Source organism: Bos taurus, chromosome 11, assembly GCF_002263795.3.
Source record: "Bos taurus isolate L1 Dominette 01449 registration number 42190680 breed Hereford chromosome 11, ARS-UCD2.0, whole genome shotgun sequence".
Taxonomy (NCBI): domain Eukaryota; kingdom Metazoa; phylum Chordata; class Mammalia; order Artiodactyla; family Bovidae; genus Bos; species Bos taurus.
The window spans coordinates 4,876,532-4,890,307 of NC_037338.1; the positions used below are offsets into that span (position 1 = coordinate 4,876,532).

At 41.3% G+C, this 13,776-nt stretch overlaps 1 protein-coding gene across 6 annotated transcripts in view; it reads right to left on the reverse strand.

The window, feature by feature from the left end:
* AFF3 (ALF transcription elongation factor 3) overlaps nucleotides 1-13,776 on the reverse strand; it is a 631,738-nt gene that overhangs the window by 218,798 nt on the left and 399,164 nt on the right. For all 6 annotated transcript variants that reach the window (XM_059891654.1, XM_059891653.1, XM_059891652.1 and 3 more), the window contains one exon: nucleotides 2,769-2,849. In XM_059891654.1, coding sequence (XP_059747637.1) covers nucleotides 2,769-2,849 — 81 coding nt within the window. The remainder of the gene's footprint in view (nucleotides 1-2,768; nucleotides 2,850-13,776) is intronic.

A 13,776-nucleotide genomic window follows, 5' to 3' on the forward strand; every position in this document is an offset into this window, starting at 1 on the left:
AGTCCAAGGGACTCTCAAGAGTCTTCTCCAACACCACAGTTAAAAAGCATCAATTCTTTGGCACTCAGCTTTCTTCACAGTCCAACTCTCACAGCGATACATGACTACTGGAAAAACCATAGCCTTGACTAGACGGACCTTTGTTGGCAAAGTAATGTCTCTGCTTTTGAATATGCTATCTAGGTTGGTCATAACTTTCCCTCCAAGGAGTGAACATCTTTTAATATCATGGCTGCAATCACCATCTGAGAAACATTTAGATTCTAGACATATGTTGAAGGTAGGGTAGATAGGATTTAATGATGGGTTGGATGCATGTCATGAGGGAGAGAAAAGAATCAAGGATGGTGTTGAAGAGTGTCCCCTAGAAGCTCGTGTCTGCTCACAACCTGTGAATTTGACCTTATGTGGATATAGAGTCTCTGCAGGTAAACTCAAGTTCAGATGGTTGCTGAGGGTGGGCCCTAAATCTAGTGACTGCCATCCTTGGAAGAGGAGGGAGACTTGGGGAAATGGCCCCATAAGTGTAGAGGCAGACACCAGAGTGATGTACCTACAAGCCAAGGGATGTGACCTGCCGTCAGCAGTCACCGGAAGCTGGAAGAGGCAAGGAAGGATTCCTCCCTCAGGCCTTCAGCGGGAGCAGGAACCTGCTGACACTTTGATTTCAGACTTCTAGCCTCCAGAACTGTGAGAAAAATACCCTTTTTCTATTTTAAGCCACCTGGTATGTGTACTTCATTATTGCTGTTGTTGTTCCGTCGCTAAGTCGTGTTCTACTCTCTGTGACCCCACGGACTGCAGTACGCCAGGCTCGTCTGTCCTTCACTATCTCCCTGAGTTTGCTCAAACTCATGTCCATCGACTCGGTGATGCCCTCCAACCATCTCACCCTCTGTCGTCCCCTTCTCCTCCCGCCTTCAATCTTTCCCAGCATCAGGGTCTTTTCCAATGAGTCAGTTCTTTGCATCAGGTGGCCAAAGTACTGCAGTTTCAGTTTCAGCATCAGTCCTTCCAATGAATATTCAGGGTTGATTTCCTTTAGGATTAACTGGTTTGATCTCCTTGCAGTCCAAGGGACTCTCAAGTCTTTTCCAACACCACAATTTGAAAGCATCAATTCTTTAGCACTCAGCCTTCTTTATGGTCCAACTCCCACATCTGTACATGACTACTGGGAAAACCATAGCTTTTATAGGTACTTTAGAAAAGAAATAGAGATGGCTCCAAGACTTTGGCCTGTGCTAACTTCAAAAATGAGGAAACCGCTTATTGGAAAACACAGGATAGAAGGTTAGTGGGAAGATTAAAGGGTCCGTTTTTGATACATCAGGCTTGAGATGTTTGTTAGATCCCCAAGTGGGGATGTTGAATAAGAAAACAGAAACACAAGTATGGAGCTTGGGGGATGGAGAAGGGGATAGAGATACAGATTTAGATGTTAGCCAGCTGAGCATACAGGGTATTTAAAATAAGAGACCAAGACAAGAGCACCAGGAGAGAGAACCAGGAGACAGAACCAGGAGAGAGGAGGGAAGATGAAGGACCAAAGGTAAGTATAAAGAGTGACAGTCAGAGACTCTGGGTCCAGCCTGGACTGGAGACCCGACAGAAAATACACCCCAGCAACACAATCAGCACATCTTAACAAGCAGAAGATTGGAGACGCAACAAACCTTGATGAATTAGGAAACTGACAAGTCATTGTGAAGGCATAATGCTAAAAAATAGTTATAAAAATGTTTGCTTGAAATACTGCCCACTTACTGCTACTGTTAAGAAAAATAAAAAAAATCTCTATGTATTCACTTGGAAAGACTTCTAAATATACCTTATTAAGAGAAACAAAAATCAACTTTTAGGACAGAGTTTACCATTGTGATAATTGTAATGAACAATTATTTCGATAATTTACTTTAGAAAGTTGTGATTTAACATTTAGCGATGACATTTGTGCATTGTGTGTATCTGGAAAAAAATCAATTCTTAGAAAAAGTACTTTTAGTACTATACCATTTAGGACTTAAAAAAAAAAAAACCGCATATGCACAAATGCGTATATAACGCACGAGAAAAAGAACTGAAATGGTGTACACCAAACTCTTGATGGTAATCTTGGTAGGGAAATAAAATCTGGATAAGAGTGTGATAAACTTCGTATTTTGCTTCTTCTATTTGTATAATTACATCTTTATAATGAGTATATAATTAAGTGTTGGTTGTATGATTAAAAAAAACAAAACTTACTACACTCATGTATGATTGAAATACATTTTGTGACAGATATTTTGTGTCTGTTAGTTCTCAGAAAATCTTTTTTATTAAGTCCTAGAAAATATTTTCAGCTTTATAAAAGATAACTAAGAAATTATATACTTCATGTCCTTAATTCTAAGACACTGATTTTAAGATACATCATTCATTTAATAACAGCTTTTCAGAAAGAAAAACAAGGCATACAATCACACTGAATGCATAATATGATTATAAGATGCATTTCAACTTCACAAATGTTTCTAGATAAAATAATAATTACAATATTCATCATGTTTTATAGGAAGTAGGAAAGTGGAGGTAAGTATAATAGGACTGTAAGCTTGACATTATCCCTTGGATGAACAGACCTACACTTGCAAATTGTTGAAAATCAGATCCATGTGCCCCTGCCAGGAATATTTACACAGGGAGAGACAATAAGGGAAAACCCTTGTCCACTGGAAATCCTGTGTGAGGAAAGTATGCTCATCCTGAGTGATGCAGGATCTCACCTTATTTGGAAATGGAAATTTGCTTGGTTCCACTTTGCCAGGTGGTTGAATAGCAGCAAGTGCTGGAGGCCAGGTCATCTCCTAAAGGGAGGGAGAAAAAAACAACGCTGTCAAACAGAGAGCATTTGAAGTAGCACATAAAACAGTTTCACAAGCTGGTCTTAGTAAGGCATGGAAGAGATAAGGAATGAACAGAAATACATAATAAATGAAAGGAACTTTTTAAAAAAAGATCTGAAACCCACTTTTATGACTTCTTTTCCTCATCTACCAATTCCTGGTTCCATGGCTATCTCCATCAATGTTTCTACCTTAGAAAGATCTACTAGGCTATCCTATTTTCATTTCATTTAAGCTCCAAAGTAAAGGGAAGACCCAGTGGTAAAAGTTCCATGGAAAATACCATACAAAAGCGGCTGCTTCCAGCAAAGTTCACAGGGTGTTTCTGAAGGAATGCACAAAACACAGGGATCATTATTTAGAGGGGCTATTTATTTTATTAGGAGCAGTGTAAGTTTCCAGTAAGTCCCAAACATCATTTTGGTCTTCATAGAAATGTCATTCATGGAGAAGTGAAAAAACAAATAAAGAACACAACTTTAGCTCAACATGTAATAATACTTCATCTGCTTTTTGACATACACTCTCACTAAACTGTGAGAGAGAGAGAGTGCAAGGTGGCAGGGGGACAATGTTTGTTTCATTTATATCTGGTATTTTTCTCCAGTTCCATCTCCTGGAAAATATTCCCATTCACTAAATGATTGTAGAATTAAATTGAATCCATTTCTGATTACCAAGAAACTGACTTGGAATTTACAAATCAGTTCTGAACTGATTTCTTGATTCCTTGATTCCTTCCACTTAAGTGACAAGCACTGAGGCAAGAGGTGATTTATTTTGAGAAATAAACTCAACATTCAGAAAACTAAGATCATGGCAGCCGGTCCCATCACTCCATGGCAAATAGATGGGGAAACAATGGAAATACTGAGAGACTTTGTTTGGGCTCCAAAATCACTTCAGATGGTGACTGCAGCCATGAAATTAAAAGACACTTGCTCATTGGAAGAAAAGCTATGACCAACCTAGACAGCATATTAAAAAGCAGAGATATTACTTTGCCAACAAAGGTCCATCTAGTGAAAGCTATGGTTTTTCCAGTAGTCATGTACGGATGTGAGAGTTGGACCATAAAGAAAGTTGAGTGCCGAAGAATTGATGCTTTTGAGCTGTGGTGTTGGATAAGACTCTTGAGAGTCCCTTGGACTGCAAGGAGATCCAACCAGTACATCCTAAAGGAAATCGGTCCTGAATATTCACTGGAAGGACTGATGCTGAAGTGGAAACTCCGATGCTGTGGACACCTGATGGGAAGAACTGACTCATTGAAAAGACCCTGATGCTGGGAAAGATTGAAGGTGGGAGGAGAAGGGGATGACAGAGGATGAGATGGTTGGATGGCATCACTGACTCGATAGATATGAGTATGAGTAAGCTCCAGGAGTTGGTGATGAACAGAGAAGCCTGGTGTGCTGCAGTCCATGGAGTCGCAGAGTCAGATACAACTGAGAGACTGAACTGAACTGATTTTGAGAAAAGCAAGAAATTCTCTGCTTAGGTGAACACATTTTCTGGAAGTCCACCCTGGAAGGGCTTACTGAGTCTATGTCACCTCTCACCCACCGTGACACATGTGCCATGGAGGGGGACCAACCTCATGCACTTAAGGTGTCCCTTCTCTATCCTGCTGTTACCAAGGTCTCCTGAATGAAAAGCAAAGGAAGATCCAATGTCCCCTTATTACCGTCTCTCCTCTGCTCCCCAAGCACCCGCCTGTTCTATCATGTATCAAACCATTTTATCTCTTTTAAAGAGGCTGCAAAGCAACACTGCTGAATTTGTGTCCAAGGACAGAGTCAGCTCAGTGCATTTCTTAATTAGTATTCTTGCAACATATCCTTGCAACATCTCTACCTTCCCACTTACCTGAACTACCATTCTAATCACACCTTCATTATTTTTAACCTGAAGGATGTTAATGCTTTCTGATGGTTCTCTTTCTACTTTTATTATTAATCCTTCCCACACATCTCTGCTGAATTATTTTTCCTAAAGTGAAGACCCAAAGGAAAAGCTCCCCGGTCTCCACAATCTTCATATAGCATCACGTACACAGCCATAAGGGCTTCCCAGGTGGAACCTTGGGTAAAGAACCCACCTGCCAATGCAGGAGACACAAGTGACTCAGGTTCAACCCCTGGATTGGGAGGATCCCCTGGAGGAGGAAATGGCACCCCATTCCAGTATTCTGACCTAGGGAATCCCATGGACAGAGGAAGCTGGCGGGCTGCAGTCTGTAGAGTTGCAGAGTTGAACACAAGTAAGAGACTGAACACATACACACAGTAATAAAGGTGTTGATGGTGCCACTGGCTGTGCTTTACGCTTTTCAGAGTTCTGGTTCCATTCAAGTTTACACTCAACCCTTCATGTAATTATTAGCATCTCCATGTTACAGGTGAGGAAGTCAAAGTTCAAAAAGATTCATTGCTTTGCCCAAGTTCAAAAATGCCACCGCTGAAGTGCGCATCTATCCCCTTGGTACAAATCCAGTATTTGGTTTTCACTCTACTGCATTTACTGAGACACCATCCTAGTGTTCAAACCTTCTACAAAAAGATTCCGATTTTCAGCCCTGTGCCTTTTTGTTAAACCATGCACGCTACAGATAGGATGAACTGCTGTCTCTGCTTTGACTTACAGCATTCTCTTCGTGTGTGAATGCCCTGGTGCCACATGCTTTTTGGATTTCTAGCCATTCATGAAGGCTCGTCTTAAACATCACCTCTGTCTTGAGGCCTTTGCTGACTCCCCTTCTATTCCAATATGATAAGACAGCGCCCTTCTCATCCTCCTCCAAGGCACTTTTCCCCTCTCTCTTTTTCATAGTAACTGTTTGTTCCTTTTCATGTTGTAGTTTTGTGAGTAAACCCCTCAGTCTGCATTCAACCATTTCCCCTCTTCTGATATCCTTCTCCCAATGTAGAATAAAAACCATGCTTAGGAAACCTAATGTCTTTCAAGAACAGAACCCTAAAGGACTGAACATTTCTTTCAATAGGGATACTGTCTACTCATCTTTGTGTAGTTTAAATAAAGCACCTTGCTCAAAATTACCTTGTTGAATTGAAATGAGCACCTATGTGTCAATGCAAAATTGCTTGCTAACATTAATTATAGCTAAATATTTCCATGGGATTTTTCCATCTAATGAGTACCACTAAATTTACGAAGGAATAGTAAAGACAGTAAGTCCATCCAGCTCTTTGCCACCCCATGGACTGTAGCCTGCTAGGCTCCTCTGTCCATGGGACTCTCCAGGCAAGAATACTGGACTGGGTTGCCATTCCCTTCTCCAGGGTATCTTTCCAACCCAGGGATTGAACCCAGGTCTCCTGCATTGCAGGCAGATTCTTTACCATCTGAGCCAAAAGGGAAGTCCAAAACAGTTTATTAGAATTTCCCCAAACATTTAAATATACTTGTTTTTAATTAATGTGCAATGACTTTCTAAGACTGATTCATTATATTAAAGTTCTCCATTAGGGTTTCATGTGAAAGTTAAGTGCAAACAGACTGTTTTTATTTCCTCTTCTGTCACTTACTAGTTCAGTAAGCTTAGGTAAGTCACATCTTCAGCCAGTTGTAGTCATTTCAAACCATCAGCTTTGGAAGCAATCAGATCTCAGCTTGTGGTATATTTGAAACAGAGGGAATAGAGATGTTAACTATCTCATGGCTTAATCATGAGGATTAAATGAGATTTTATACATATAATATGTGTATATATATAATCCCTAACTCTATATGTATGTGTGTATATACACATATATGAGCATGGTTCCCTAATGTTTAATCATTCAATCAAAAGCAGATCTGACGCCGATTAGTACCAAGCTGAGTTTCAGAATTCTCTCTAAAATGAGAGGTAGAATCTCTCTCTGTTTTAGATGTCAGAAATCTGAGATGACAGAGTATCTGGGAAAGTGTTTTTATAAAAGAATGAAGTATTGTGCAAATGTAATCTGTAATTAAGTTAGCAATGATTAACAGAAACTACATAGTACTAAAACAGAAAGTTATTTAAAGAGATTATTATGATTCCTGAGTATGATTTGTACTTTATACTGGAGAAAAACTCCTTAAGCTTTCTCATCAGAATAGATCTCTGACATAGTAGTAACAGCCAGTGAGAAAGATGTGACTTTAAAAAAGTGTTTCATTGGTACCTTATTTCTGGGAGTGATTTAGATGTAAGCAGAGGTAAATTTTTTCATAACTGCTAACCCTTCACTTAGTTTGTCTCAGATTATTTTCTCTACAAGGAAAGGATGCTGTGTCCCGTTGCCAGACCATGGACCCCACGCTATTACATCCAGCAGTCCTCACCCCTGCCCTGCTCAGACCTCCTAACCTCAACCACCCCTCATCACTGCTTTGCTCTTCTTCCCATCCTCAGCCCCACTCAGCTGTTCTTTACCCACTTCCTGGGCCACAGATAAGACAGGAAGAGAAATACAAAGCTTGAAGCCAATTACTCCACACTCTAGGTAGGTACTTTCTGATAAACTTTTCTGCTACGGCTTGCATCTGTCTACCTTCTTTCCTTTCTGATTTTCTTGTCACTCAGAAATGACATCATACCCTGTTCCCCAGCAGCTGGGAGGTCCTCAGTTAAGAGCCTATGCTTCTTAGCCAACTGATGGGATTAAGAATCTAAAAAAAATTATACAAATGAATTTATTTACAAAACAGAAGTAGTCTCACAGACATAGAAAGCAAACTTGTGGTTACCAAAGGGGAAAGGTGAGGGGGAGGGATAAATTAGGAGTCTGAGATTAGCAGATATTCACTACTATAAATAAAATGGATAAACAGTAGAGAACTGCTGTATAGCACAGGGAGCTATACTCAATGTAATAATCTAGCATGGAAAAGAGTCTGAGAAATTATTGTATATGTGTGTATATATAACTGAATCACTTTGTGGTACACCTGAAACACAACATTGTAAATCAAATATATGTCAAAAAAATTTTTTTGAAGGCAATCTGCTTTACTTTTTTTGCTTTATTTTTTAATGTTTACAATGTGGGTTTGTTTCCGCTGTACAACAATGCAAATCAGCCATAATTATACATACATCCCCTCCCTCTTGTACCCTCCTCCCCACCTCTCCCCTATCCCAGAGTGATCGGGGAGTCATCACAGAGTGCCAGACTGGACTCCATGTGTGATATAGTGACTTCTCATCAGCTATTTATTCATATCTAACACACGTGAGTGTATATATGTTGATGCTCCTTTCTCCATTCGTCCTGTTCTCTCCTTCCCCTACAGTGTCCACAAGTCCCTTCTCTATGTCTGTATCTCCATTCCTTCCTTGCAGATAGGTTCATCAACACCATTTTTCTAGATTCCATAGACATGTGTTAATATCCCAATGTTCACTGCAGCACTGTTTACAATAGCCAGGATGCGGAAGCAACCTGAATGTTCATCAACAGATGAATGGATAAAGAAGATATGGTATATATACACAGTGGAATATTACTCAGCCATAAAAAGAACGAATTTGAATCACTTCTAGTGAGGTGGATGAACCTAGAGCCTATTATATAAGAAGTAAGTTGGAAACAGAAAAGCAAAAGAAATTTTAAGTATATATATAAAAAAAGAATCAACGTATCTGTGTTAACAGTCTCACCAGTCCCATCTCCCAAGGAAAGATGTCTAGTTATGCCAGGGATATATATCAGAGTATTTTCTTGTTTCCTAGACAGACTTTAAATGCCAAGTCTCTATATAGCAAATATACTCAATTCTGTCCTAAATAAATGAACAGATAAGGTTAAATAATAGGAGTATAGAAGGTTGTCTTTCATGAACTGTGCAGCCTTTTCTCTCTCCTCCACATACCAATCTTCAGAAGCCAGGGGTTACATAGGCCAGTTTCCATGTTCCTGCCTATTAGACAGCAAGACTGACCATGGGTCCCAGGACTCTGCAGCATCAACGTGAGAAGACGCTCATACACTCATTTTGCACCCCTGCCCACCCACCGTCACGTAGCTTCCACTGGCACTGATATCACCTGTATCAGCCCATCTCAGGACAAATGGTGGGAGACTTAAAGCATCCATTCAATAAGTAGCACAGCTCTTTATTATCAAAAGAGAGAAGAAACAAAAGTTTGCATGTTACGCTGAGGTCTAATAATCGTAGAGTTGAAAACATGCAGTTAGGAAAGATCTGCAAAGTGTACTGAGCTTGCAAAAAGATGAAACTAGAAAAAATGTAAACTGTATCTTATTCCTACTAGATGCATCGGATAGAAAACCTACTTTCCCTGGTCTCTGCCCCTGGTTACTGCTTCCCTGTGCTATCTACCTTGGCCACAGCCACAGAGGTGTTTTATCTGAAACTGACCATGCCACGCGGCTTCGGTGACCTTGCGCCACACACTCAGGATGCCCCACCAGAGGATGCTATCGAGGCACACTGCTGAGTTACTGTTTCCTTCCTACATTGTCCCCCTCTAAGGCTGATGGACTTCCTTCCTGTCCTGTCCGAGCTTTTCTTGTTCTGAGTTCTTTCGATTTTCATTCCATGTTATTCCAACCTCACTTAACTTCTTCCCTCTTTCTCACCCCTACCTCTTTGAATCAGGTCACTGACCAGTGCTGTCCTCAGCAAGGGCTGCCCAGCCCCTTCTCTCTCACCCATGATTTGTGTCACTTCTTTATGGTTTACAGGCTACTTGGGGCTGTGAGTTTTCCTTTTATGGGTTATCACTATCAGATTGTAAACCTTTTATTCCCTGCCAGATGATAACCTCTTGGAGGGAAGGGATCATGTCTGGTAACTCCTTCAATGCAAACACAATGGGTAAAATAATAGGAATCCATTTAACCTCTCTGAGATTCTTTTTTGCCTGTAAAATAACAACAATAAATTATACTTGTCCTACCAAACACATATGACTGCTGCCAGGATTGCTGTTCAATTGCTAAGTCATGTCCGACTCTTTGTGACCCCAAGGACTGCAGCATGCCAGGATTCCCCATCCTTTACCATCTCCTGGAGTTTGCTCAAATTCATGTCTATTGAGTTTAAGATGCCATCAAACCATCTCATCTTCTGTCAACCCTTTCTCCTCCTGATTTCAATCTTTCCTAGCACCAGGGTCTTTTCCAATGAGTCGGCTCTTCACATCAGGTGGCCAAAGAACTGGAGTTTCAGCTTCAGCATCAGTTCTTCCAGTGAATATTCAGGGTTGATTTCCTTTAGGATTGACTAGTTGGATCTCCTTGCTGTTCAGTTCAGTTCGGTTCGGTCACTCAGTCGTGTCCGACTCTTTGTGACCCCATGAATCGCAGCACGCCAGGCCTCCCTGTCCATCACCAACTCCCGGAGTTCACTCAGACTCATGTCCATCAAGTCAGTGATACCATCCAGCCATCTCATCCTCTGTTGTCCCCTTCTCCTCCTGCCCTGAATCCCTCCCAGCATCAGAGTCTTTTCCAATGAGTCAACTCTTCGTATGAGGTGGCCAAAGTTCTGGAGTTTCAGCTTTAGCATCAGTCCTTCCAAAGAAATCCCAGGGCTGATCTCCTTCAGAATGGACTGGTTGGATCTCCTTGCAGTCCAAGGGACTCTCAAGAGTCTTCTCCAACACCACACTTCAAAAGCATCAATTCTTCGGCACTCAGCCTTCTTCACAGTCTAACTCTCACATCCATACATGACCACAGGAAAAACCATAGCCTTGACTAGACGCACCTTTGTTGGCAAAGTAATGTCTCTGCTTTTGAATATGCTATCTAGGTTGGTCATAAGTTTCCTTCCAAGGAGTAAGCATCTTTTAATTTCATGGCTGCAGTCACCATCTGCAGTGATTTTGGAGCCCCCAAAATAAAGTCTGACACTGTTTCCACTATTTCCCCATCTATTTCCCATGAAGTGATGGGACCGGATGCCATGATCTTCGTTTTCTGAATGCTGAGCTTTAAGCCAACTTTTTTACTCTCCACTTTCACCTTCATCAAGAGGCTTTTTAGTTCCTCTTCACTTTCTGCCATAAGGGTGGTGTCATCTGCATATCTGAGGTTATTGAGATTTCTCCCGGCAATCTTGATTCCAGCTTGTGTTTCTTCCAGTCCAGCGTTTCTCATGATGTACTCTGCATATAAGTTAAATAAGCAGGGTGACAATATACAGCTTTGATGTACTCCTTTTCCTATTTGGAACCAGTCTGTTGTTCTATGTCCAGTTCTAACTGTTGCTTCCTGACCTGCATACAGATTTCTCAAGAGGTGGTCAGGTGGTCTGGTATTCCCATCTCTTTCAGAATTTTCCACATTTTTATTGTGATCCATACAGTCAAAGGCTTTGGCATAGTCAATAAAGCAGAAATAGATGTTTTTCTGGAACTCTCTTGCTTTTTCCATGATCCAGTGGATGGGGACCTCAAAAGTCTTCTCTAGCACCATAGTTCAAAAGCATCATTTCTTTGGTGCTCAGTCTTCTTTATGGTCCAACTCTCACATCCATACAGGGATAAGAGAGATTAAATTACATTAAATTAAATTACTTCTTTCTCTCTCTCAGCAATGTCTCCATGTTTGCTTCCTACAGAGGGTCCACCTCCACAGGCCTGGCCAATGACCACAGTGAACTCTAGAATGCTTAGTGCTCAGCAATTGACTCTTTACAAAATAAAACACTGGGTTAATCCTTCAAATGCAAAATGCCAAAGTCGATTTTTATCTGTGGCAGGGGCTGTTGCAGATCAGAGCATGATTTTATTTTCAGTTTCCATATCAGAATCATCACTCAGCATTGCGGTCCTTTCACACATATTATTCATGTTATTACACTCTTACCAGTTGAGTGCCGCCAACAATGGAACCTGGTAATTTTGATTACACTTGCATATGCTTTTTATGCTGGAAGCCAGCAGGAGCACCGTATCTGGTGAAATGGAGCCATTATAGCTGGCCTGGACGTGGCAGACAGAGCACGAGACCTGGAGTTAGATGAAGTGGGGAAACCGTGCTCCTTCCTGGACAGAACTAGAAAGAACTTTGTAGTTGACAACCCTGGACTGTAAACACAGACTCCAGGTGAGACTTGAAGCCTGGGCAGGCTTGAGCTTAGAACAAGGAGGTCACTGTCAAAATCACTAATTTGGGCTTCCCTGGTGGCTCAGGCAGTAAAGAATCTGCTTACAATGCAGGAGACTGGGGTTTGATCCCTGGGTTGGAAAGAACCCCTGGAGAAGGGAATGGCTACCCACTCCAGTATTCCTGCCTATCTGAAGAATTCCATGGAGAGAGGAGCCTGGCGGGCTACAGTGCATGGGACTGCAAACAGTCAGACATGACTGAGTGACTGACACAACAACAACTGGACAGATCTACAAAAAAGCCAAAAAATCTTCATTCTGTTACTACAGTTGAGGGACCTACAGTTTGAAAAATAATAGGAAGTACAGTGCGTTCATAGCAATTGATGGAAAGCTTTTGGAAAAGCAGTAGCTGCTGAAAAATAAAAATACTTTTCTTATTAAGATTTTTTACACCTATTTTTCTGTTTTTAAAAATGTATTTTATTGAAGTATAGTTGATTTACAATGCTAATTTCTGCTGTACAGCAAAGTGATTCAGTTATACACACACACACACACACACACACACACATATGCATTCTTTTTCATATTCTTTTCCATTAGGGTTTATCACAGGATATTGGATTTAGTTTCCTGTGCTATACAGTGGGAACTTGTTGTTTATCTATTATATATATGTATATTTTTTATATATTTATGTATAGTAGTTTGCATCTGCTAATCCCAAACTCCCAATCCACCCCTCCTCTACCCTTCTTTCCCCCTGGCAACCACAAGTCTGTACTCTAGATCTGTGAGTCTGTAAAAACCTATTTTTCTTAGTACCACTCAGGCTGCTAAAATTAAAAATATGCAAATAACCAATGGAAATCTGTAAAAATAGGGTTACCAAAATCATAATGAAATCTTGTTCTTTTAAACTGAAAACCCAGGCATATGTCCAATATAAACTAAAACTGGCCTGAGAAGGGGATTCCCAGTTGCTGTATGTGTATTATCTGATCTCACACCCCCTCCCCGACCAGGGGTGGGTGGGAGCCGCTCTGACTGGAACACTGACTAATCTAATTCACTGCAAGGCCAGAGCTTCTAAACTTGTCACTGTCCTCTGTCTCAATGAAGTTAATCACCAGTGGATACAACAGAGGGTACACCATGTAGGTAAAGATTAATGGAATCAATTCGAGAAGCAGCTTTTAATTCACGTTTCACAGACTGGAGAACATGTGCATAAGAGGACAATATAATCCCACGGGCTTTCGGCAGGAAGGCAGGCATTGGGCGCTGACATCAGAAGCAAACCTTCCCAACTGGGAATTCCAAGGGTGCCTTAAGACCTGAGCCACACACTCACTCCTATAAATCGACCATATGACTTCCAGTTCTCACAAAGCTAAGCCCACGTGGTGTATGGCCTTTCCTTATTGCCTTCACAATGTAAAAAGAGTGTTATTCACTGTAAGGAAATCAGTCCCGTTTGCTGGAGGCCCGGACCCCTCACCTCTCTGATTTCAGCTGTCCTTGGAAACTCTGGACTCCTTGTGGAAAGGATAAGAGCCTTGACTGAAGTTTATATAACTGTCAGTCTTGAAAAAATTATCTCATGCTGGAAATTGAAAGTGTTAGTTGCTCTGCTAAGTCGCTTCAGTCGCGTCTGACTCTGTGTGACCCCATAGATGGCAGCCCACCAGGCTCCCCCCTCCCTGGGATTCTCCAGGCAAGAACACTGGAGTGGGTTGCCATTTCCTTCTCCAATGCATGAAAGTGAAAAGGGAAGGTGAAGTCGCTCAGTCATGTCCGACTCCTAGCGACCCC